General features: G+C 48.3%; 1 protein-coding gene across 3 annotated transcripts in view; it reads right to left on the minus strand.

Moving 5' to 3' along the window:
- Positions 1-26740, minus strand: part of LOC138638118 (probable cation-transporting ATPase 13A4) — a 900755-nt gene that overhangs the window by 352387 nt on the left and 521628 nt on the right. For all 3 annotated transcript variants that reach the window (XM_069727142.1, XM_069727140.1, XM_069727141.1), the window contains one exon: positions 13348-13472. In XM_069727142.1, coding sequence (XP_069583243.1) covers positions 13348-13472 — 125 coding nt within the window. The remainder of the gene's footprint in view (positions 1-13347; positions 13473-26740) is intronic.

The following is a 26740-nucleotide window of genomic DNA, read 5'->3' on the forward strand; positions in this document are numbered from 1 at the left end:
TCCAGTTTAGGAGCTTCCTATGTGGGCTGCGTGAACTGGTAGTCAAGGCTGGTTCTGTAGTGCCAGTAGGCCCAGCTCCCCCTGTAGGACTGTTGGGGTTCGGTAACTGCGGCTGCCTCGCGGCCTAGCTGTTCTCTCCTCTCCTGTGGGCCTTGGGGTCCACCACCTGGTTCCAGCACCGTCAGCTGGTTCCGGGCCGAGCCTTTGGCTAAGGTGCCTCCTCCTGGGTATCCGAGTTCCGCCAACGCCAGGCGGTCCTTGGTAGTGCTTTTAAGCGCGGGCACCTACAGCTTAGTAACCGGGTTCCAGCACCGTCAGCTGGTCCTCGGTCGTGCCATTGGCTCTTGCACACTGGGGCAACGCATCCGGGTTCCAGCACCGCCAGCTGGTTCTCGGCAGTGTTCTTGTCACAGGTACTCCCTCGTGCCAAGCCTGGTTTCAGCACCGTCAGCTGTTTCCGGGTTGTGTCAACTTCACTGAGACGCCTATGCTTGCCCCGTCGTGGGGCGGTCGAGTTAGCCAACTCCAGGGTGCCTCCAGTTTAGGAGCTTCCTATGTGGGCTGCGTGAACTGGTAGTCAAGGCTGGTTCTGTAGTGCCAGTAGGCCCAGCTCCCCCTGTAGGACTGTTGGGGTTCGGTAACTGCGGCTGCCTCGCGGCCTAGCTGTTCTCTCCTCTCCTGTGGGCCTTGGGGTCCACCACCTGGTTCCAGCACCGTCAGCTGGTTCCGGGCCGAGCCTTTGGCTAAGGTGCCTCCTCCTGGGTATCCGAGTTCCGCCAACGCCAGGCGGTCCTTGGTAGTGCTTTTAAGCGCGGGCACCTACAGCTTAGTAACCGGGTTCCAGCACCGTCAGCTGGTCCTCGGTCGTGCCATTGGCTCTTGCACACTGGGGCAACGCATCCGGGTTCCAGCACCGCCAGCTGGTTCTCGGCAGTGTTCTTGTCACAGGTACTCCCTCGTGCCAAGCCTGGTTTCAGCACCGTCAGCTGTTTCCGGGTTGTGTCAACTTCACTGAGACGCCTATGCTTGCCCCGTCGTGGGGCGGTCGAGTTAGCCAACTCCAGGGTGCCTCCAGTTTAGGAGCTTCCTATGTGGGCTGCGTGAACTGGTAGTCAAGGCTGGTTCTGTAGTGCCAGTAGGCCCAGCTCCCCCTGTAGGACTGTTGGGGTTCGGTAACTGCGGCTGCCTCGCGGCCTAGCTGTTCTCTCCTCTCCTGTGGGCCTTGGGGTCCACCACCTGGTTCCAGCACCGTCAGCTGGTTCCGGGCCGAGCCTTTGGCTAAGGTGCCTCCTCCTGGGTATCCGAGTTCCGCCAACGCCAGGCGGTCCTTGGTAGTGCTTTTAAGCGCGGGCACCTACAGCTTAGTAACCGGGTTCCAGCACCGTCAGCTGGTCCTCGGTCGTGCCATTGGCTCTTGCACACTGGGGCAACGCATCCGGGTTCCAGCACCGCCAGCTGGTTCTCGGCAGTGTTCTTGTCACAGGTACTCCCTCGTGCCAAGCCTGGTTTCAGCACCGTCAGCTGTTTCCGGGTTGTGTCAACTTCACTGAGATGCCTATGCTTGCCCCGTCGTGGGGCGGTCGAGTTAGCCAACTCCAGGGTGCCTCCAGTTTAGGAGCTTCCTATGTGGGCTGCGTGAACTGGTAGTCAAGGCTGGTTCTGTAGTGCCAGTAGGCCCAGCTCCCCCTGTAGGACTGTTGGGGTTCGGTAACTGCGGCTGCCTCGCGGCCTAGCTGTTCTCTCCTCTCCTGTGGGCCTTGGGGTCCACCACCTGGTTCCAGCACCGTCAGCTGGTTCCGGGCCGAGCCTTTGGCTAAGGTGCCTCCTCCTGGGTATCCGAGTTCCGCCAACGCCAGGCGGTCCTTGGTAGTGCTTTTAAGCGCGGGCACCTACAGCTTAGTAACCGGGTTCCAGCACCGTCAGCTGGTCCTCGGTCGTGCCATTGGCTCTTGCACACTGGGGCAACGCATCCGGGTTCCAGCACCGCCAGCTGGTTCTCGGCAGTGTTCTTGTCACAGGTACTCCCTCGTGCCAAGCCTGGTTTCAGCACCGTCAGCTGTTTCCGGGTTGTGTCAACTTCACTGAGACGCCTATGCTTGCCCCGTCGTGGGGCGGTCGAGTTAGCCAACTCCAGGGTGCCTCCAGTTTAGGAGCTTCCTATGTGGGCTGCGTGAACTGGTAGTCAAGGCTGGTTCTGTAGTGCCAGTAGGCCCAGCTCCCCCTGTAGGACTGTTGGGGTTCGGTAACTGCGGCTGCCTCGCGGCCTAGCTGTTCTCTCCTCTCCTGTGGGCCTTGGGGTCCACCACCTGGTTCCAGCACCGTCAGCTGGTTCCGGGCCGAGCCTTTGGCTAAGGTGCCTCCTCCTGGGTATCCGAGTTCCGCCAACGCCAGGCGGTCCTTGGTAGTGCTTTTAAGCGCGGGCACCTACAGCTTAGTAACCGGGTTCCAGCACCGTCAGCTGGTCCTCGGTCGTGCCATTGGCTCTTGCACACTGGGGCAACGCATCCGGGTTCCAGCACCGCCAGCTGGTTCTCGGCAGTGTTCTTGTCACAGGTACTCCCTCGTGCCAAGCCTGGTTTCAGCACCGTCAGCTGTTTCCGGGTTGTGTCAACTTCACTGAGACGCCTATGCTTGCCCCGTCGTGGGGCGGTCGAGTTAGCCAACTCCAGGGTGCCTCCAGTTTAGGAGCTTCCTATGTGGGCTGCGTGAACTGGTAGTCAAGGCTGGTTCTGTAGTGCCAGTAGGCCCAGCTCCCCCTGTAGGACTGTTGGGGTTCGGTAACTGCGGCTGCCTCGCGGCCTAGCTGTTCTCTCCTCTCCTGTGGGCCTTGGGGTCCACCACCTGGTTCCAGCACCGTCAGCTGGTTCCGGGCCGAGCCTTTGGCTAAGGTGCCTCCTCCTGGGTATCCGAGTTCCGCCAACGCCAGGCGGTCCTTGGTAGTGCTTTTAAGCGCGGGCACCTACAGCTTAGTAACCGGGTTCCAGCACCGTCAGCTGGTCCTCGGTCGTGCCATTGGCTCTTGCACACTGGGGCAACGCATCCGGGTTCCAGCACCGCCAGCTGGTTCTCGGCAGTGTTCTTGTCACAGGTACTCCCTCGTGCCAAGCCTGGTTTCAGCACCGTCAGCTGTTTCCGGGTTGTGTCAACTTCACTGAGACGCCTATGCTTGCCCCGTCGTGGGGCGGTCGAGTTAGCCAACTCCAGGGTGCCTCCAGTTTAGGAGCTTCCTATGTGGGCTGCGTGAACTGGTAGTCAAGGCTGGTTCTGTAGTGCCAGTAGGCCCAGCTCCCCCTGTAGGACTGTTGGGGTTCGGTAACTGCGGCTGCCTCGCGGCCTAGCTGTTCTCTCCTCTCCTGTGGGCCTTGGGGTCCACCACCTGGTTCCAGCACCGTCAGCTGGTTCCGGGCCGAGCCTTTGGCTAAGGTGCCTCCTCCTGGGTATCCGAGTTCCGCCAACGCCAGGCGGTCCTTGGTAGTGCTTTTAAGCGCGGGCACCTACAGCTTAGTAACCGGGTTCCAGCACCGTCAGCTGGTCCTCGGTCGTGCCATTGGCTCTTGCACACTGGGGCAACGCATCCGGGTTCCAGCACCGCCAGCTGGTTCTCGGCAGTGTTCTTGTCACAGGTACTCCCTCGTGCCAAGCCTGGTTTCAGCACCGTCAGCTGTTTCCGGGTTGTGTCAACTTCACTGAGACGCCTATGCTTGCCCCGTCGTGGGGCGGTCGAGTTAGCCAACTCCAGGGTGCCTCCAGTTTAGGAGCTTCCTATGTGGGCTGCGTGAACTGGTAGTCAAGGCTGGTTCTGTAGTGCCAGTAGGCCCAGCTCCCCCTGTAGGACTGTTGGGGTTCGGTAACTGCGGCTGCCTCGCGGCCTAGCTGTTCTCTCCTCTCCTGTGGGCCTTCGGGTCCACCACCTGGTTCCAGCACCGTCAGCTGGTTCCGGGCCGAGCCTTTGGCTAAGGTGCCTCCTCCTGGGTATCCGAGTTCCGCCAACGCCAGGCGGTCCTTGGTAGTGCTTTTAAGCGCGGGCACCTACAGCTTAGTAACCGGGTTCCAGCACCGTCAGCTGGTCCTCGGTCGTGCCATTGGCTCTTGCACACTGGGGCAACGCATCCGGGTTCCAGCACCGCCAGCTGGTTCTCGGCAGTGTTCTTGTCACAGGTACTCCCTCGTGCCAAGCCTGGTTTCAGCACCGTCAGCTGTTTCCGGGTTGTGTCAACTTCACTGAGACGCCTATGCTTGCCCCGTCGTGGGGCGGTCGAGTTAGCCAACTCCAGGGTGCCTCCAGTTTAGGAGCTTCCTATGTGGGCTGCGTGAACTGGTAGTCAAGGCTGGTTCTGTAGTGCCAGTAGGCCCAGCTCCCCCTGTAGGACTGTTGGGGTTCGGTAACTGCGGCTGCCTCGCGGCCTAGCTGTTCTCTCCTCTCCTGTGGGCCTTCGGGTCCACCACCTGGTTCCAGCACCGTCAGCTGGTTCCGGGCCGAGCCTTTGGCTAAGGTGCCTCCTCCTGGGTATCCGAGTTCCGCCAACGCCAGGCGGTCCTTGGTAGTGCTTTTAAGCGCGGGCACCTACAGCTTAGTAACCGGGTTCCAGCACCGTCAGCTGGTCCTCGGTCGTGCCATTGGCTCTTGCACACTGGGGCAACGCATCCGGGTTCCAGCACCGCCAGCTGGTTCTCGGCAGTGTTCTTGTCACAGGTACTCCCTCGTGCCAAGCCTGGTTTCAGCACCGTCAGCTGTTTCCGGGTTGTGTCAACTTCACTGAGACGCCTATGCTTGCCCCGTCGTGGGGCGGTCGAGTTAGCCAACTCCAGGGTGCCTCCAGTTTAGGAGCTTCCTATGTGGGCTGCGTGAACTGGTAGTCAAGGCTGGTTCTGTAGTGCCAGTAGGCCCAGCTCCCCCTGTAGGACTGTTGGGGTTCGGTAACTGCGGCTGCCTCGCGGCCTAGCTGTTCTCTCCTCTCCTGTGGGCCTTGGGGTCCACCACCTGGTTCCAGCACCGTCAGCTGGTTCCGGGCCGAGCCTTTGGCTTAGGTGCCTCCTCCTGGGTATCCGAGTTCCGCCAACGCCAGGCGGTCCTTGGTAGTGCTTTTAAGCGCGGGCACCTACAGCTTAGTAACCGGGTTCCAGCACCGTCAGCTGGTCCTCGGTCGTGCCATTGGCTCTTGCACACTGGGGCAACGCATCCGGGTTCCAGCACCGCCAGCTGGTTCTCGGCAGTGTTCTTGTCACAGGTACTCCCTCGTGCCAAGCCTGGTTTCAGCACCGTCAGCTGTTTCCGGGTTGTGTCAACTTCACTGAGACGCCTATGCTTGCCCCGTCGTGGGGCGGTCGAGTTAGCCAACTCCAGGGTGCCTCCAGTTTAGGAGCTTCCTATGTGGGCTGCGTGAACTGGTAGTCAAGGCTGGTTCTGTAGTGCCAGTAGGCCCAGCTCCCCCTGTAGGACTGTTGGGGTTCGGTAACTGCGGCTGCCTCGCGGCCTAGCTGTTCTCTCCTCTCCTGTGGGCCTTGGGGTCCACCACCTGGTTCCAGCACCGTCAGCTGGTTCCGGGCCGAGCCTTTGGCTAAGGTGCCTCCTCCTGGGTATCCGAGTTCCGCCAACGCCAGGCGGTCCTTGGTAGTGCTTTTAAGCGCGGGCACCTACAGCTTAGTAACCGGGTTCCAGCACCGTCAGCTGGTCCTCGGTCGTGCCATTGGCTCTTGCACACTGGGGCAACGCATCCGGGTTCCAGCACCGCCAGCTGGTTCTCGGCAGTGTTCTTGTCACAGGTACTCCCTCGTGCCAAGCCTGGTTTCAGCACCGTCAGCTGTTTCCGGGTTGTGTCAACTTCACTGAGACGCCTATGCTTGCCCCGTCGTGGGGCGGTCGAGTTAGCCAACTCCAGGGTGCCTCCAGTTTAGGAGCTTCCTATGTGGGCTGCGTGAACTGGTAGTCAAGGCTGGTTCTGTAGTGCCAGTAGGCCCAGCTCCCCCTGTAGGACTGTTGGGGTTCGGTAACTGCGGCTGCCTCGCGGCCTAGCTGTTCTCTCCTCTCCTGTGGGCCTTGGGGTCCACCACCTGGTTCCAGCACCGTCAGCTGGTTCCGGGCCGAGCCTTTGGCTTAGGTGCCTCCTCCTGGGTATCCGAGTTCCGCCAACGCCAGGCGGTCCTTGGTAGTGCTTTTAAGCGCGGGCACCTACAGCTTAGTAACCGGGTTCCAGCACCGTCAGCTGGTCCTCGGTCGTGCCATTGGCTCTTGCACACTGGGGCAACGCATCCGGGTTCCAGCACCGCCAGCTGGTTCTCGGCAGTGTTCTTGTCACAGGTACTCCCTCGTGCCAAGCCTGGTTTCAGCACCGTCAGCTGTTTCCGGGTTGTGTCAACTTCACTGAGACGCCTATGCTTGCCCCGTCGTGGGGCGGTCGAGTTAGCCAACTCCAGGGTGCCTCCAGTTTAGGAGCTTCCTATGTGGGCTGCGTGAACTGGTAGTCAAGGCTGGTTCTGTAGTGCCAGTAGGCCCAGCTCCCCCTGTAGGACTGTTGGGGTTCGGTAACTGCGGCTGCCTCGCGGCCTAGCTGTTCTCTCCTCTCCTGTGGGCCTTGGGGTCCACCACCTGGTTCCAGCACCGTCAGCTGGTTCCGGGCCGAGCCTTTGGCTAAGGTGCCTCCTCCTGGGTATCCGAGTTCCGCCAACGCCAGGCGGTCCTTGGTAGTGCTTTTAAGCGCGGGCACCTACAGCTTAGTAACCGGGTTCCAGCACCGTCAGCTGGTCCTCGGTCGTGCCATTGGCTCTTGCACACTGGGGCAACGCATCCGGGTTCCAGCACCGCCAGCTGGTTCTCGGCAGTGTTCTTGTCACAGGTACTCCCTCGTGCCAAGCCTGGTTTCAGCACCGTCAGCTGTTTCCGGGTTGTGTCAACTTCACTGAGACGCCTATGCTTGCCCCGTCGTGGGGCGGTCGAGTTAGCCAACTCCAGGGTGCCTCCAGTTTAGGAGCTTCCTATGTGGGCTGCGTGAACTGGTAGTCAAGGCTGGTTCTGTAGTGCCAGTAGGCCCAGCTCCCCCTGTAGGACTGTTGGGGTTCGGTAACTGCGGCTGCCTCGCGGCCTAGCTGTTCTCTCCTCTCCTGTGGGCCTTGGGGTCCACCACCTGGTTCCAGCACCGTCAGCTGGTTCCGGGCCGAGCCTTTGGCTTAGGTGCCTCCTCCTGGGTATCCGAGTTCCGCCAACGCCAGGCGGTCCTTGGTAGTGCTTTTAAGCGCGGGCACCTACAGCTTAGTAACCGGGTTCCAGCACCGTCAGCTGGTCCTCGGTCGTGCCATTGGCTCTTGCACACTGGGGCAACGCATCCGGGTTCCAGCACCGCCAGCTGGTTCTCGGCAGTGTTCTTGTCACAGGTACTCCCTCGTGCCAAGCCTGGTTTCAGCACCGTCAGCTGTTTCCGGGTTGTGTCAACTTCACTGAGACGCCTATGCTTGCCCCGTCGTGGGGCGGTCGAGTTAGCCAACTCCAGGGTGCCTCCAGTTTAGGAGCTTCCTATGTGGGCTGCGTGAACTGGTAGTCAAGGCTGGTTCTGTAGTGCCAGTAGGCCCAGCTCCCCCTGTAGGACTGTTGGGGTTCGGTAACTGCGGCTGCCTCGCGGCCTAGCTGTTCTCTCCTCTCCTGTGGGCCTTCGGGTCCACCACCTGGTTCCAGCACCGTCAGCTGGTTCTCGGCAGTGTCTTTTGCTCTTGTACCTTCTGCTCCCCATCCTGGTTCCAGTACCGTCAGCTGGTTCCGGGCAGAGCCTTTGGCTTAGGTGCCTCCTTCTGGGTATCCAAGTTCCACCAATGTCAGGTGGTCCTTGGTAGTGCTTTCAGGCACGGGTACCTCCTGCTTAGTAACCGGGTTCCAGTAACGTCAGCTGGTCCTTGGTAGTTCCATTGGCTCTTGGACATTCGGCTACCCATCCGGGTTCCAGTACCGTCAGCTGGTTCTCGGCAGTGTCTTTTGCTCTTGTACCTTCTGCTCCCCATCCTGGTTCCAGTAACGTCATCTGGTTCCGGGCAGAGCCTTTGGCTTAGGTGCCTCCTTCTGGGTATCCGAGTTCCGCCAACGTCAGGCGGTCCTTGGTAGTGCTTTTTAGCACGGGTACCTCCTGCTTAGTAACCGGGTTCCAGTAACGTCAGCTGGTCCTCGGTAGTTCCATAGGCTCTTGAACCTTCGGGTAGCCATCCGAGTTCCAGTTCCATCAGCTGGTTCTTGGCATTTTCTCAGCCTTCTTGTACCTTCTGCTACATTTCCAAGTTGAAGACCCTAACGTCGACAACCCGGAAGACCACCCCGATGACGACGACCCGGAAGACCACCCCGATGACGACGACGACGACGACGGCGGAGACGACGACGGCTGAGACGACGACGGCAGAGATGACGACACTGGAGACGAAGACCCTGGAGACGACAACATGGAAGACCGAGAAGCAGAAGAACAAGAGGCTGCAGAACAAAGAGCAGAAGAACATTAAGCATAAGACTTAATATCAGAGCAAAAGATATTATCTAAATTATATGCAGAAGAAGACTAAGCAGTGTATGGGGGTGAGTCCGTTCCTCCTCGTGGTGCCCCTGGATAAAGCCTGATGCTGCAGGCCAAACTGAACGCGGACAAATGTAACTTTTGTGACTGGCAGAACGGAAGGTGTAATCTTCCAACTTTTATAGATAACAACTACGGGAATGCCTGTCACAAATGAGAATATGATGAAGAAGTAGAATAGGAAGAATAATAACAGTGGAATAAAAAGAATATGTAGAATAGGAAGAATAATAATAGTTGAAGAAAATGAATATGAAGAATGTAATAAAAAAAAAAATAGGTAGAAGATGAAGAAGAAGATGAATAAGGTGAAGAAGTTGATGTCAAGGATGCTGATGATGATGAAGATGAAAGTGTGGGAAAAGAAAAAAAAAAAAAAGAAAAAAAAGAAGGGGAAGGGCGTGGAATAGTGAAACATCAATATCTGACAAAATAAAAAAAATTTACATACTCAATATCTTTTTCAATCCGAACTTCTTTAAAAAAAAAAAAAAAACATGCTATTCTATTTGATTGGACTAATCCTCATTGCCTTTAATGTCTCCGCCACCTCCCCCATACATCCTACATTATTCTTAGTTGTTTTCCTTCAGGTAGAATGAACCTACAAGGAAAGAAAGGGTTTATTTTAATTCCGATATTTTGGTCCCATTGACTTGCATTGGGATCGGGTATCGGTATCGGCGATATCCGATATTTTTTGAATATCGGCCGATCCAAACCGATACCGATACTTTCCGATATCGGAAGGTATCGCTCAACACTACTGATAAACCATCAGGTAACACATGTCTGATTTATAGACTGGCTACTCACCAGTGTGAGTGAACTCTAACTCTGGTTTCAATATGGCCTGTATTCAATGGTGTCCTTCTTTTCAGAGGTACACAACACTGTGGCCAACCACACTTTTATGCATGCTTTAGAAGAGGGACACTGCCAGATCCTAGGCCAGGCATAGACCACAGTGCCTCTATCTGCCTCATTATAGGTATTCTTTCACCAGAGGTTCCGTCTGAATCACATATTTCAAAGATTTACACAGAACCTCCAATGTAGGCGTTCAAAGTGGAGTGTATGATAAATGTGAGAGAAACCTTACTGCAATCTTTGGGAGGCAGAATGAACAAATCAACAGCAGGTGAAGAATTGGTTTTCTTTATTTTTCACTCCGCAACTTGTGTTGTATAAGTGGTTAGACGACTTTATTCTTCATCTGTGCAATTACAGCGATATCAGATTTTTATCTTTTTTTATGTTTGGCTGCTATCACACACTTTGAAAGACCCTTTCTATTTCCATAAACAGGTTTATGCATTGCCATATTTTGACAGCCATAAGTTTTCTATATTTCTGCTGGCAGAGTCATCTGAGGACTTTTTTTTTTTTGCAGAATGTGTTGACGTTGTTATTGGTACAATTTCGTGGGACATAACTCGATTGCTTTTTATTATGATAATGAACAAAATCCAGCAATTCAAGGGATGCTTATTTATGTACTTTTCAAATGCCATTTACTGTGTGGTAAAATTGATAAGGCAGCATTATTTTTCATATCAGTGCAATTACAGTGATACATCATTCATATAATTTTTTTATTTTTTGCTTCTTTTACACAAAAACTGGTTAATGTAAAAAATAATTGTTTTTGCATCTCTGTATTCTAACATCTATAGCTTTTTTTTATATATCCACAGAAGGAGCTACATGGTAACATGCTTTTTGTGTGGCAATATGATGTTTTCAGCTATACCAATTTTACTTGCATTTGTCTTTTTTGTCTTTTTGATTGCGTTTTTTGGTGGTATGATGAAAAAGCAATGTTCACTGAAGAGGTTAACTTATGTAAAAATTTATACATCAGGTTGTTTTTTGCGTACTGTTTTTGTATTTTTGCTTTTACATAAACCTTTTTTTTCCACAGTTATGTAAAATTCCCACTCCTTTTTGGATGCTGCCCTTCCTGTGGTTGTTCCTTCACGGTGAAAGACCTGGCTATTTATTGCTTGCGTTGAGAAACACGTGATGGTGTCTCCGCGCCTTTCCTACATGCATTTGCATATTTCCCATAAGGGATGGTGCAGTGTTCTGGATCACTGCGTTGAGAAACACGTGATGGTGTCTCCGCGGTTTTGGATGTTTTGATCTCTCCGAGGTCTTTTATCCTTATGTTTATAGTACTTTTACCAGGCACTGCTCCTAATAGCCAGTTTCCTACTCCAAAATGATGAGGAGCAAATACCCTGAAACAGCTGTCTGTGAATGGATACCATGTTTTGGCATAGGTGGTTTTCCTTTTGGGATGCTGCCCTTCCTGTGGTTGTTTCTTCCCGGTGAAAGACCTGGCTATTAATTGCTTGCGTTGAGAAACACCTGATGGTGTCTCCGCGGCTTTTCTACATGCATTTGCATATTTCCCATAAGGGATGGGAGCAGTGTTCTGGATCACTGCGTTGAGAAACATGTGATGGTGTCTCCGCGGTGTTGGATATTTTGACTTCCCCAAGGTCATTCATCCTTATGTTTATAGTACTTTTACTAGGCACTGCCCCTAATAGCCAGCTTCCTACTCCACACTGATGAGGGGCAAATACCCCAAAACAGCTGTCTGTGGATGGATACCATGTTTTGGCATAGGTGGTTTTCCTTTTTGGATGCTGCCCTTCCCGTGGTTGTTCCTTCCCGGTGAAAGACCTGGCTATTTATTGCTTGTGTTGATAAACACGTGATGGTGTTTCCGTGGCTTTTCTACATGCATTTGCATATTTCCCATAAGGGATGGGGGCAGTGTTCTGGATCACTGCGTTGAGAAACACGTGATGGTGTCTCTGCGGTGTTGGATGTTTTGATCTCCCCGAGGTCATTCATCCTTATGTTTATATGAACTCATAATGACCTGAAGAATCATAGCGACAGATAAGTTTGCATTTGGTGAGCATGGTAAAAAAAAAAAAAAAAAAACAAGTTGTAGAATTGCACATTTTGCAATTTCACCGCAGTTGGAATTTTTTTTCCCATTTTTGGGTACAAGATATGTAAAACCAATGGTGTTATTCAAAATTACAACTCATCCTGCAAAAAACAAGCCCTTACATGGCCATATTGACCAAAAATCAAAAAGTTATGGCCCTGGGAAGAAGGGGAGCGAAAATCAGAAATGCAAAAATGAAAAAGGGCTGCAGGGCGAAAGGGTTAATGTCCAGGCAGAGTGAAGGAAGTTGTCACTCAGGATTTTACGGTACATGGCTCCATCCATTCTCCCATTGATGCAGTGAAGTAGTCCTGTGCCCTTAGTAGAGAAACACCCCCAAAACATAATATTTCAACCTCCATGCTTAACAGTGCGGATGGTGTTCTTTGGGTCATAGGCAGCATTTCTCTTCTTCCAAACATGGCTTGTTGAGCTAATGCCAAAGACCTCAATTTTTGTCTCATCTGACCACAATAATTTCTCCCAATCACTCACAGAATCATCCAGGTGTTCATTGGCAAACTTTAGATGGGCCTCAACATGTGCCTTCTTGAGCAGGGGAACCTGGCGGGCACCGCAGGATTTTAAACCTTTATGGCTTAATGTGATAGCAATGGTTTTCTTGGTGACTGCAGTCCCAACTGCTTTGAGATCATTAACAAGTTCCCGTGTGTAGTTTTAGGCTGGTCTTTCACCTTCCTCATGATCAAGGATACCCCATGATGTGAGATTTTGCATGGAGCCCCAGATCGATGTCGATTGACAGTCATTTTGCATTTCTTCCATTTTCTTACTATTGCACCAACAGTTGTCTCCTTCTCACCTAGCATCTTACTTATGGTTTTGCAGCCCATTCCAGTTTTGTGCTGGTCTATGATCTTGTCCGTGACATCCTTATAAAGCTATGTGGTCTTACGCATGTTGTAGCGGTTAGAGTCTGACTGATTAATTGAGCCTGTGGACAAAAGTCTTTTATAAAGGTGACTATGTAAGGCAGCTGTCTTTAATGTAGGTAGCGAGTTGATTAGGAGTGTCTAACTGGTCTGTAGGAGCTAGGACTCATAATGGTTGGTAGGGGATCAAATACTTATTTCTCACTGCGAAATGCAAATAAATGTATATAATTTATACAATGTGATTTTCTGGATTTTATTTTTGATATTCTATCTCTCAATGTTATAATTAACCTACCATTAAAATTATAGATTGTTCATGTCTTTGTCAGTGGGCAAACTTACAAAATCAGTAAGGGATCAAATACTTATTTTCCCCACTGTAAATATTTTAAAAGCATTTTAACGGACAATCAGGGTCTTAAATGTGTCTAAAATAGAGGGTATTGCTTTTAGAAGCCTCAGGAAGCTAAAACATTTGGACTGTGTAACCCCTGTAACCTGTAACACCATTAACAGTCCAATTAAGCTTTTGTAAAAAAAATAATAATTATGAAATAATGGTAAACATCTAATATTACAACACGGGATCTTAACTACAACTGATTAAAAAATATATACGGTAATTATTGTCCGGTTCACAGAGTTTGTAGCTTTCCTTAGTCTGTACAGGACTCTAGGTTTATTTTTGGTAACACCAATAACATCCAGTTTAAACATTTTTTCGCTACTATTTAAATAGAAACTGCAATTTTACCACATATGTTTAAAATATATATTGAGACATACTGTATCTGTTTTTGCCATAAAAACAAATGTAGCATATTTCCTTATTTATACAATTTAATCTTTGTGAATGTAACACCCATAACTATGAATTCACCCAAAAGCAACTTCCAGGAATATAATAATACATAAATGAGCAAAAAGATACCTGTGACCATGACAGTCCTAATGTTGGCTTCAATGAGTTCCTGCAGTGCTGAACTGGTCTCTGGTTTAAGTTGATTTTCAAAGATCAGTAGGCCAAGAAATGTAAGGTCACGCTCCACTACTTCCCTTTTAAGATAAAATATTTTCATTAAAACAGCAGTAAAGTTGTGTCTTTCATTCATGTCATTATCTTTGAGTAGTACTTGTCCAGCATTTAGCTTCCTCTGTCACTTATTCTCCCTTTGTTGAGTAGTACTCAACTGGCAATTACTTTCTTGCAATTAAAGGAAATCTAAAAGCTGGTCCATGTGGCCGATCCATGCGCACTAAGACACTGGCTGTATGATTTCAGCCAGGTATGTTTGCCTCTGAAATGCTGCAACATTTCAGAGAAAAACATATTTTAAAAGTCACCGGGGATCAAGTGACACAGGAGGCTAGTCAATTCATAGTGGACCCTTGTCAGCTTAAAGAGACTCTGTCACCTGAATTTGGAGGGAACAATTTTCAGCCATAGAGGCGGGGTTTTCGGGTGTTTGATTCACCCTTTCCTTACCCGCTGGCTGCATGCTGGCTGCAATATTGGATTGAAGTTCATTCTCTGTCCTCTGTAGTACACGCCTGCGCAAGGTGCAATCTTGCCTTGCGCAGGCGTGTACTATGGAGGACAGAGAATGAACTTCAATCCAATATTGCAGCCAGCATGCAGCCAGCAGGTAAGGAAAGGGTGAATCAAACACCCAAAAACCCCGCCTCCATGGCTGAAGATTGTTCCCTCCAAATTCAGGTGACAGTGTCCCTTTAAGACCCACCAACTACCATTGGAGAAACAGATCTCTTTGTAGAAACCCAGGCAGAGACAAACCTGTCACTCAAGTGGAGTGGGTAAGGTGAAGCCACCAGGAACCTCCCTGTCTGGCTAGTCTCCTTGGCAGCTTATGAAGTTTGTTTCTCTCAGAAATGCTGCAGTGTATTAGCTGTCAGGTTCCCTTTAACCCCTTTCCAGCCTTAGAAATATAGGTATAGGTGTTTGCTACTTTTTCGGCACATGTCAGCTGATTTGATCAGCTTACATGTGACCATAACATCCATGGGTGGAATCGCAATCTAAAAGTGGCATTTAACATGATTGCGCCACAAGAGCGTCACAAACTCTGCCCATTGGCACCTGAGTCACATGACTGTGGGCTGCCGATGGGTTAGTATAAAAACTATGGTCTGCAAGAGAACTTTGTGGTTGTTATTGCCAGATTGCTATGAGCAGCGCCCAGTGGCCGACACTGATAGCACGTGATAATTCTAGCTACACACAGCAGGGCTGAGACTCTGCTACAGTTAAGTACATATATATTTGGACAGAGACAACATTTTTCTAATTTTGGTTATAGACATAACCACAATGAATTTTAAAGAAAACAATTCAGATGAAGTTGAAGTCCAGACTTTAACCCCTTACCGGCATCGGACGTACTATACCGTCCGATGCCGGCTCCCCTGCTTTGATGCAGGGCTCCGCGGTGAGCCCGCACCAAAGCCTGGACATGTCAGCTGTTTTGAACAGCTGACATGTGCCCGTAATAGGCGCGGGCAGAATCGCGATCTGCCCGCACCTATTAACTAGTTAAATGCCGCTGTCAAACGCAGACAGCGGCATTTAACTACCGCTTCCGGCCGGGCGGCCGGAAATGACGTCATCGCCGACCCCCGTCACATGATCGGGGGTCGGCGATGCTTGTGAATGGTAACCATAGAGGTCCTTGAGACCTCTATGGTTACTGATTGCCCATCGCTGTGAGCGCCACCCTGTGGTCGGCGCTCACAGCACACGTGCAATTCTGCTACATAGCAGCGATCAGCAGATCGCTGCTATGTAGCAGAGCCGATCGGGTTGTGCCTGCTTCTAGCCTCTCATGGAGGCTATTGAAGCATGGCAAAAGTTAAAAAAAAAGTTTAAAAAAATGTGAAAAAAATAAAAAAAACATAAAAGTTTAAATCACCCCCCTTTCGCCCCAATCAAAATAAATCAATAAAAAAAATATCAAATCTACGCATATTTGGTATCGCCGCGCTCAGAATCGCCCGATCTATCAAATAAAAAAAAGTATTAACCTGATCGCTAAACAGCGTAGCGGGAAAAAAACTCGAAACGCCAGAATTACGTTTTTTTGGTCGCCGCAACATTGCATTAAAATGCAATAACGGGCGATCAAAAGAACGTATCTGCACCGAAATGCTATCATTAAAAACGTCATCTCGGCACGCAAAAAATAAGCCCTCAACCGACCCCAGATGATGAAAAATGGAGACGCTACGAGTATCGGAAAATGGCGCAATTTTTTATTTTTTTTTTAGCAAAGTTTGGAATTTTTTTTCACCACTTAGATAAAAAATAACCTAGTCATGTTTGGTGTATATGAACTCGTAATGACCTGGAGAATCATAATGGCAGGTCATTTTTAGCATTTAGTGAACCTAGCAAAAAAGCCAAACAAAAAACCAATGTGGGATTGCACTTTTTTTGCAATTTCACCGCACTTGGAATTTTTTTCCCGTTTTCTAGTACACGACATGCTAAAACCAATGATGTTGTTCAAAAGTACAACTCGTCCCGCAAAAAATAACCCCTCACATGGCCAAATTGACGGAAAAATAAAAAAGTTATGGCTCTGGGAAGGAGGGGAGCGAAAAACGAACACGGAAAAACGAAAAATCCCCCGGTCATGAAGGGGTTAAGCTTTCATTTGAGGGTATCCACATTAAAATTGGATGAGGGGTTTAGGAGTTTCAGCTCCTTAACATGTGCACAGGCAATCGGATGATCGCAGCTTCTGGTCTCCCATAGAGACTATTGAAGCAAATGAAAAGTAAAAAAAAATGTTTAACCTCTTAACCCCCTAAGCTTTTTTCGATTTTGTGTTTTCGTTTTTCGCTCCCCTCCTTCCCACAGCAATAACTTTTCATTTTTCCGCCAATATGGCCATGTGAGGGTTTTTTTTTTGTGGGACGAGTTGTACTTTTGAATAACACCAATGATTTTAGGATGAAGTGTACTAGAAAACAGGAAAAAAAAATCTAAGTGGGGTGACATTGCATAGAAAGTGCATTCCTACACTTGTTTTTTTGTTTGGCTTTTTTGGTAGGTTCACTAAATGCTAAAACTGACATGCTATTATGATTCTCCAGTTGATTACGAGTTCAAGGACACTAAACATGTCTAGGTTCTTTTTTACCTAAGTGGTGAAATTTTTTTCCAAAATTTGCATAAAAAAAAAATGCACAATTTTCTGAGACCCATAGCATCTCCATCTTTTGGGATCTAGTGTCGGGTCAGGGCATATTTTTTGCACACCGAACTGAAGTTTTTAATGATACCATTTCATTGAAGATACGTTCTTTTGATCACTTGTTATTACATTTTAGTGCAATGTCATGGTGACCAAAAACATGTAATTCTGCCATTTTGAATTTTTTTCTCGCTACACCTTTTAGCGATCAGGTCAATTATTTTTATTGATAGATAATTTTTACAATTCTGACCACTGTCCCTTTACGAGGTTATAACTCTGGAATGCTTCAATGGATCTCGGTGATTCTGACACTGCTTTCTCCTGACATATGTTACTTCATGATTGTTAGGGCTGGCGGAACGCACCAAATATATATATGTTATTAAAGGTACGTTCGCAACCCGGGGTCCACCGTGCAGGAGAGGAACCTGCTGCTTGCAATTGGTGGCAATATATGGCAGTATAAGCGAACTCTGTCACTTCACAGAGTCACCTAGATAGGAAAACACTGTGCCCTGTTAACCTCACAGAGGATCACAGCTGCCTAACAGAGCAGAAAGCAATTGGTGGTCATGCAGTCAGCTTAACACACAAACAACTCCTCTCCGGTGGAGCCGGAATTCTAGTGGCTATACGCCTGCCCTGAATTCAAACACACAAAACTCCTCACCGGAGGTGCCGGTATTCTAGGGGCTTATTTCAGCCGAACCTAACCACAAGCGGACATGACCACCAAATAGCAAAGCTCATAAGATAAGCTGATACTAGCACATGGCCGTGCGGCCATGCGAACCTTTTATAGCTGCATCAGACAAGGACCTTCCTAGAGGACCAATGGGAGTTGCTGCAGGACGTGAGCATGTGACCCCCGACCTCCAATGAGAAGTCTTCCTTTGGGCATGCTCAGAAGGGGAAAAGCAGGACTTAGTCCCAGAGGCATCTGCTCGCCGCTGACCAGTACTGGCTACAACAGCTGAGCCTGGAAGAGTAGCAGCACACAAGCACAGAGTATCTGCCTGAGCCAGATGCTGGGACCGATGTCTCCTCTGAGCAAACTCCACTGTGGCTGGAGGAGAATGGGAGACTGCAGCAGAGGTGGTTTGGGATTCCCCCTGTGCAGCGGGAGGAACTCGACACCTAACAGTGATAGTGATAACATTTCCTTGACATTACTTGAGTTTATTTGTGAAAAAAATGAAAATTTCACAATTTTCCAACTTTGAATTTTCATGCCCTTAAATCACAGAGATACAGTATATCACACAAAATACTTAATAGGTAGCATTTTCCACATGTCTAATTTACATCAGCAAAATTTTGGAACCAAAAAATGTTTTTTGTTATGGAGTTATAAGGGTTAAAAGTTGACCAGCAATTTCTCATTTTTACAACACCCCCGTCGGTGGTCATACGGGCCAATACCATCTCAACGGGATAATACGTCTAATGTCAGAAAGGGGTTAAACTTTTATAATTTTTTTATTTTTTTCATATTTTTAAAACTTTTTTTTTACTTTTGATATGCTTCAATAGCCTCCATGGGAAGCTAGAGGGACTATGTCACGGGGCCACTGCGACAGAGAGGTTCCAGAGAACCGCAGTGCTCTGGGCCTCGTTCACAGACAGTGAACAGAAGCTCTTCACCTGTATTCTGACCTGGCTGCTTTGTGCCAGCAGTGCAGGAGTTAACCTTATTTCTGAGCTGCTGAGAGCTTGGTCTCTCAGCTGAAGTGAATTTTGTAATCTGTTCCTCTATATAGACCCAGTCCTGACTTCAGCTATTGTCAGTGATCAGTTCAGCTGCCTGGCTTGGAGGTTGAAGGAGTTTAGTGTTGGAGTTGGATGCTTATTTACAGAGATTGGTGTCTGCTGTTTTGGTTGCATGTTTAACCTGTTTTCCTTCCTAGTTTATTCCTTCTCTTCCTTTCTCTGTGTTTCCTCTGTGGTTGTGTGAGCATTTGGTAAGTTTGAGACTTTAAGTTACCTTGTCTGTATACCCTGTTATTTGTTGTATTGTTACACTGGTGCAGTCCACCTCCCTTGGGGGTCTTCACAGGAGACAGGGATACGCTGGGGGCTCAGGTCTCCTAACCATCATAGGTAAGATGATAAGGGAAAGCCAGAGCCCCATTATAGTGGCAGGGACAGGTGAGGGTCCCAGTATGCCGTCCTGCCCCTTTATCACCGTTAACGGCGTGACAGACTATTTGGACCTCCTGGAGAACAAGGTGTATAAATAGATGAACAGAAGGAGCAGATCATGTGCTCACCTACCATCAAGATTTGGGTCTGTTTCCTCCCTTACATCAGTGAATGAACAGAGTGTCACATCTGACAGGATAAGCCGAGAGGGGGCATGACAGTCAGGAATGTACAACCCATAAGAGTTACGAGAGGACTATATGCCAATTAGAGGAAACCTACCTCTCCATCAGTATACGATCAGAGTTAAAAACTCAAGCTTGGAGGTAATCAATTTATCTTCCTATTCTCTCTCTGAGACACATTCTGAACTTCTTAAGTTGGGTTTGAATTTTGTACCATGTAATGGTTTTGATGTTTCTACAGTCCTGAAGGATGTACATCTTTTCTGCAATAAACTAATTCTAAGGAAATTACATAACCAAGCCAATTCAAATTTGGGCTTGGAAAGCCACGCGGAGCAACAAGCCTTGGCAGCATTGGAGGAATTATTATTTTAATTTGTTATTATAGCACTATTTAATCCATGATGCTTAACATGTGAGGAGGGGTATACATAATAAAAACAAGTATAATAATCTTAAACAATTCAAGTCACGATTGGTAAAGGAGGAGAGAGGACCCTGCTTGCGAGGGTTCACAATCTACAAGGGTTGGGTGAGGATACAATAAGCGAGGGTAGAGCTGGTCGTACAGTTGCTTGGTTGAGCGGTGGTTACTGCAGGTTATAGGCTTGTCGGAAAAGGTAGGTCTTCAGGTTCTTTTTGAATGTTTCGATGGTAGATGAGAGTCTGATATGTTGTGGTAGAGCATTCCATAGTAGGGGTGATGAAAGAGAGAAATCTTGTATTCGATTGTGGGAAGAAGAGATAAGATGGGAGTAAAGAAGGAGATATTGTGAGGATCAGAGGTTGCATGAAGGTAAGTACCACGAGACGACATCTAGAACGGGGTTGCCAAAATAGATCCTGATGGACCAAGAGACCCTGTTTAAGTCAAAGGTGATGAAGGAGTTGTGCAAAACCCTGCAAATAACACAACTCTGGATCTCAGTCTGTCATCCACAGATGGATGGCTTGGTAGAAAGTTTCAACAAAACCTTGAAGGCCATGTTGAAGAAGGTCATTGGGGGGACTGAGACTGTCTACTACCATACCTTCTATTTTCCATCAGAGAAGTCCTTCAGGCCTCTACGGTGTTCCAGGCTTGAACTGATGTATGGCCAACTCCCACATTGATGCATTGATGTAGCAAAAGAAACGAGGGAGGTGGAGTCCACACCCTACCAGAGTGTGATCGAGCATGTGGCCCAGATGCAAGAGGATTGCTAAGTTGATGCCCCTTGTGAGACAACACCTCCACAAAGCACAAGAGGCACAATCGAGGATCTACAATCATTCGGCAAGGGCGAGACAGTTCAACCCAGGGGATCAAATACTGATGCTGGTGCCTATTGTGGAGACCCAATTCCTGGCCAAGTGACAGGGTCCCTATGAGGTAGTGGAGAAAGTTGGGGATGTCAACTACAAAATCCACCAACCGGGGAAGCGGAAGCCTTACCATGTGTATTACGTGAACCTGAACCTGATTGGTAGAACAGAGAAACTGAGGAAACCTCTTGCTCGCTAGCTCAGTCCAAGGTCAGTGTAGAGGATGTCAAGGTGGCAGACACCTTACCCTGCTTGCAGAAGAAGCAGTGACAGGAGTTACCGCAGCGGAACAGAAACCTGTTCTCAGAACTCCTGGGGTGTATGAAGATTATAGAGCATGAGGTTCTGATGGATCCCTATGTCTGGGTCAATGTGAAACTATATCAGATTCCTGAAGCTCACCGAGAGGTAATCTTGAAGGAGGTAAAGCAGATGCAGAGCCTGGGAGTCATTGAAGAGTCCAAAAGTGGCTGATCCAGTCCAATAGTCTTGGTGCCAAATCCAGATGGGGAATGGCGGTTTTGCACTGACTACAGGAAGCAGAACAAAGTCTATAAGTGCGGTGCTTACCCAATGCCCCAGGTCAATGAACTGATAAAGAGGCTAGGGCCGGCTTGGTATCATACTACCCTTGACCTCACAAAAGGATATTGGCAAATCCCTATGTCCCAAGAAGCCAACGAGAAGACTGCCTTTTATTGATGAGTAAGCATGCTCTGTAATGCTCGGTTCTCACCCGAGCATCGAAGTGCTCAGTGAGCGCTGAGCATTTCCGGGGTTGTTTGGCGGTAGCTTGGGTCCCCGCCCTGCATGTTTGGCTCTCTTTAGAGCGTCAATCAACATGCAGGGATTGTCTGCCATGCACTGTAATGCCGCAGCCATGTTGGTTGTGGCATTACAGTGATTGGCTAGCCGCACAGCATCATCAGATCTATATCAGACCTGGCGCCACCCTGCTCGTCCCAGTCAGCTCCAGACTTCAGCAGTGTAGGGAGAGGTGCTGCTGAGATAGGGAGAGATCAGGTGGTGTATAAGTTAGTGTGGGTATTCCATATAGAATACACAAATACAGATAAACTAGTAGTCCTTCTGAGGACTAATTACAGTGTATATAGGTATCAGTGCTAGGCAAGCAGTGTATCCGGCAGACTTCATTGCATACAGCAAGAGGGTCCATTCCATTACTGTTTGCTGATGATGCCTATTACAGCTATTCACTGTATATACATAGTTTCAAGAATCAGTGGCCAAGAAAACATTTTTTTGCATCTTAATCCTGATTATTTTCTAAAAAAGCAATCAAAAGCACACCGTTTATTATTTCCATTAGATTGTTGGCACTGCAGAAAACAGCCAGATCCTTTCCATAGTACAGCGTGAAAATCCAGCTATTTTAAACAGGGGTTTTGCCAACACAGAGACCACATTTGAGTGAGCAGAAAATTCTGCCATTTCTGTGGTACTGTAAAATATTGTTGGAGTGTGTGATACAATTTATTGACACCAGATTGGTGAAAAAAATAGTTAACTACAGGGCAGATATTTTACACTGGGTTTTGTCCGCCACATGGATCGCGTATCAGTGCACTCAAAATTGTGCCATTTCAGGGCTCCATTTATTTTTTTTGCTGTATCTTAGCCTAGTTATTGGCTAAGAGACAAAGGAGTACAGGTGAAAGAGACCCAACTCCAATCCAGCAGAGGCAGGGGAATGCTGGCAAAGTGTTGGGACACTTTTCTCAAAACCTCCCATCGCACTAGCCCTGAGGCGCGGGGTACTTTCACAAGGAGTGCAAAGTTTTTGAAGATGCTGAGGGAGTACCTTGCGGACAGTACCACTGTCCTCCGTGATTCCTCTGTGCCTTATAATTATTGGGCATCCAAGCTGGACACATGGCATGAACTGGCTCTACGCCTTGGAGAGCCCTGCCGCTAGCGTTTTGTCAAAGCGGGTTTTTAGTCCTGTTGGTGGAAGTACAAATGATAAGCGCATTCACCTGTCAACTGAAAATGCTGACAGGCTGTCTCTTATAAAAATGAACAAGGGCTGGATTGGGCCAGAGTTCCCTACACCACCGAATGATATCAGCATAATGTACACTCAAATCCATTGTCTTTTTTGGGAGGTCTGTTACCATGCACCTCTTCACCCCCACACATGGGTATACGCTTCCTGATTTTGGCTATTTGCTGTTGTCCTTCTCCTTCTCCTCATCCTCACCATCCAAACCACCACTAGATCACCATGGTGACCGTGCTCCATGATGCAACACTCACATTAGTGTTGTAAAGGGTGTTTATGATGCCCATAAACAAAATAAACAAATTTTTAACACAGTATGTTAATGTTTACCCCCCATGGGGAAATGTTTGTCTGCCCTTACACTTAGTGCATGGGCATTACACTTATAGGAGACCAGCTCCTTTGTAATGGGAACAGATTTTTAGGAGGCTCTCCTCCATGTCTCTTCTAATGGGTATTGGGGTGCATCCAAATTTGGGGCAGGCATTGCATTCACTGCATAGGCAAAAAGTATGGGAGACTCACTTCCTAATTATAGGAACTGTAGGGTTGGTCATCTTCAACAATGCAATTCTCCACTGCCGGGTGTTCAGCCTCAACAGTGCAAGTCTCCAATGCAGGTTCTTCAGGTTCAACACTAAAATGCTCCACTGCTGGGTGTTAAGCCTCAACACTGCAATGCTCCACTGTCGTGTCTTCAACCTCAACACTGCAATTGTCCATTGCAGGTTCTTCAAGCTCACCACTGCAATTCACCAATGCAGGTTATTCAGTCTCAACACTGAAATTGTCCACTGCAGTTTCTTCAGCCTTAACATGGAAATTCTCCACTGCTGGTTTTTCAGCTTCTGCACTGACATTCTCCACTTCAGGGTCTTCATCCTCAGCACTGCACTTCTCCAATGCAGGTTCTTCAGGCTCAACACTGAAATGCTGCACTGCCGAGTGTTCAGCCTCAACACTGCATTGCTCCACTGCCCTGTCTTCAGCCTCAATATTGCAATGTTCCACTTCCATGTCTTGAGCCTCAAAACTACAATTGTCCACTGCAGGTTCTTCAAGCTCTCCACTGCAATTCACTGCATAGGCAAACAGTATGAGAGTACCAAATGAGTAATAATGGGAACTTTGGTTTCATGTGGCCATCCTGGACGTCTGTTCAAAGGGTTATTGGATTGCATGTAACTTTGGGGCAGGGCAGGCTTTGCATTCAATGCACAGACTAACAGTATGGGAGTACCAAATGAATAATAATGGGAACTTTGGTTTCAGGTGGCCATCCAGTGCATCTGTTCAAAAGGTTATTGGAGTGTGTGTAACTTTGGGGCAGGGTAGGCCTTGCATTCAATGCATAGGCAAACATTATGGGAGTACCAAATGAGTAATAATAGCAACTTTTGTTTCAGGTGGCCATCCAAGACGTCTGTTCAATGGGTTATTGTGGTGCGTGTAACTATGGGGCAGGGCAGGCCTTGCATTCAATGCATAGGCAAACAGTATGGGAGTACCAAATGAGTAATTATGAGAACTTTGGTTTCAGGTGGCCATCCAGGACATCTGTTCATTGGGTAATTGTGGTGCATTCAAATTTGGAGCAGACCTTGCCTTGACCTCATGGTCAAGCAGTATTGGAGTACCAAATGAGTAATAATGGGAATTTTGGTTTCATGTGGCCATCCAGGATGTCTGTTCAATGGGTTATTGGGGTGCTTGTAACTTTGGGGCAGGGCAGGCCTTGCATTCAATACATACACAAACAGTATGGGAATACCAAATGAGTAATAATGGGAACGTTGGTTTCATGTGGCCATCCAGGACGTCTGTTCAAAGGGTTATTGGATTGCATGTAACTTTGGGGCAGGCAGGCTTTGCATTCAAGGCACAGGCTAACAGTATGGGAGTACCAAATGAGTAATAATGGGAACTTTGGTTTCAGGTGGCCATCCAGTGCATCTGTTCAAAAGGTTATTGGTAGGGTTGAGCGAAATGGGTCGGTCATTTTCATAAGTCGCCGACTTTTGGCAAAGTCGGGTTTCATGAAACTGACCCGATCCCTGTGTGGGGTCGGCCATGCGGTACGCGACTTTTGCGCCAAAGTTGCGTTTCAATTACACGAAAAGCGCCACTTCTCAGCCAATGAAGGTGGACGCAGAGTGTGGGCACCATGATGACATAGGTCTCAGTCCCCACCATCTTAGAGAAGGGCATTGCAGTGATTGGCTTGCTTTCTGCGGCGTCACAGGGGCTATAAAGGGGCGTTCCCGCTGACCTCCATCTTACTGCTGCTGATCTGAGCATAGGGAGAGGTTGCTGCCGCTTCATCAGAAGCAGGGATAGCGTTAGGCAGGGTACATTAACCCCCAAACCGCTTGTGCTGTGGCGATTTCCACTGTCCAACACCACCTTTTGTTTGCAGGGACAGTGGAGGCTGCATTTTTTTTTCCTCAGCGCTGTAGCTCATTGGGCTGCCCTAGAAGGCTCCCTGATTGCTGCACTGCTGTTTGTACACCGCTGTGCAAACCAACTGCTTTTTTCAAAGCACAAAACCTGTTGCTCCTTCCTTTCTGCACAGCTATCTTGTTTGTCCACACTTTTGACTTTTTTTGTGCAGCAGTCCACTCCTTGTTATTGCTGCCTGCCATACTTTGCTGAGATTACTGCAAAGAGATAGTAATTGTAGGACAGTCCCTTTTTTTTTGTTTCGTTATATCTCTTCAAGCCACTTTCTGCCACAGAAAATATACTCTAATACAGTGGCCCAGATTTATTCACTAGTCTCCCTGAAGAAAAAAAAAAAGGATGCAGATTAAAATTGGCAAATCTGTATCAGTGGCAGTCCTGTGTGTGGCATCTGTGTCTCATTTTCTGGCACAGAAAACATGCAGTCTAACAGTGGGCGTGATTTCTTGCCAATTCTCCCATAAATAAAAATAAAAATAGTGGGAGATTAAGATTGGCAATTTTGCCTCAGTGCCAGTGCTGCGTGTGGCATCTGTCTCTAATTTTGTGCCACATTAAACCTAGTGTGTAATACTGGGCCAGATTTCTTTTAAATTCTCCCTGAAAAAATAATAATAGTGGGAGATTAAGATTGGCATTTCTGCTTCAGTGCCACTCCTGTGTGTGCCACCTGTCCCAAATTTTGGACCATATTAAACCTAGCGTGTAATACTGGGCCAGATTTCTTTTAAATTCTCCCTGAAAAAAAAAATTGTGGGAGATTAAGATTGGCATTTCTGCTTCAGTGCCACTCCTGTGTGTGCCACCTGTCTCAAATTTTGTGCCACATTAAACCTAGTGTGTAATATTGGGCCAGATTTCTTTTAAATTCTCCCTGAAAAAAAAAATAGTGGGAGATTAAGATTGGCATTTCTGCTTCAGTGCCACTCCTGTGTGTGCCACCTGTCTCAAATTTTGGGCCACATTAAACCTAGTGTGTAATACTGGGCCAGATTTCTTTTAAATTCTCCCTGAAAAAATAAAAATAGTGGGAGATTAAGATTGGCAATTCTGCCTCATTCCCAGTCCTGTGTGTGGCATCTGTCTTTCATTTTATGCCACAGAACATATACTGTATAAGAGTGGGCCACATTTCTTCAATATTCTCCCAGAAAAAATAAAAAGGGGGAGATTTTTATTGGTAGTGTCTGCATCAGCGTCAGTCCTGTTAGTGGCATATCTGTCTGCCACTGAAGCTGTGTACTGTTATACATTGGGTCTTATTTTCCCTGCAGTCTCACCCACCTATAAAGGGATATATAAATCCAACAGAAGTTTGAGTTCACCTTGTAACTGGTTTTACAGTAACAAATACCGTTAGTTTGGTTACGTTTTTCAAAGAATGAGGAAGTCTGGTGGAAGAGGTCGTGGCCGTGGGCGGTCAATGCCAGCTGGTATTGATGGTAGTGGTGGTGTAGCATCAGGTGGCCGTGGGAAAAGCAATATAGCACCTAAGTCACGAGTTGATGAGCCAGGTTCGTCGTCTGGCTACACAAGGCCTCAAACGCTCCCTTTTCTGGGAGTAGTAAAACCACTTTTAAAGCCGGAGCAGCAAGAACAAGTTTTGGCTTTCCTTGCTGACTCAGCCTCGAGCTCTTTCGCCTCCTCTTCTGAAACTGCTAAATGTAAAAGCAGCGCGTCGTTAGTGGATGTTCACGGTCAGGGAAAAGTCGCTTCCTTGTCTTCTTCACCAAGAACAAGAGAGAAGGATGCGTCAGGCGACACAACAGGTTACTCCATGAAGCTCTTTACACATACCGTTCCTGGGTTACAAAGTGAAACAGTTAACAGGCCATGCCCATTACAAGTTCAATCGGACATGGAGTGCACAGATGCACAGCCATAGCCAGATTACTATGCTGTTCCTTTGACTCAGACCAGAACATTGCCCTCGGAGTGTACTGATCCAGAATCAGACCCTGATGAGACTATGGTACCCCGTCACGAATGCTA

This window comes from Ranitomeya imitator, chromosome 5 (assembly GCF_032444005.1).
Source record: "Ranitomeya imitator isolate aRanImi1 chromosome 5, aRanImi1.pri, whole genome shotgun sequence".
In the NCBI taxonomy this organism is placed as follows: Eukaryota; Metazoa; Chordata; class Amphibia; order Anura; family Dendrobatidae; genus Ranitomeya; species Ranitomeya imitator.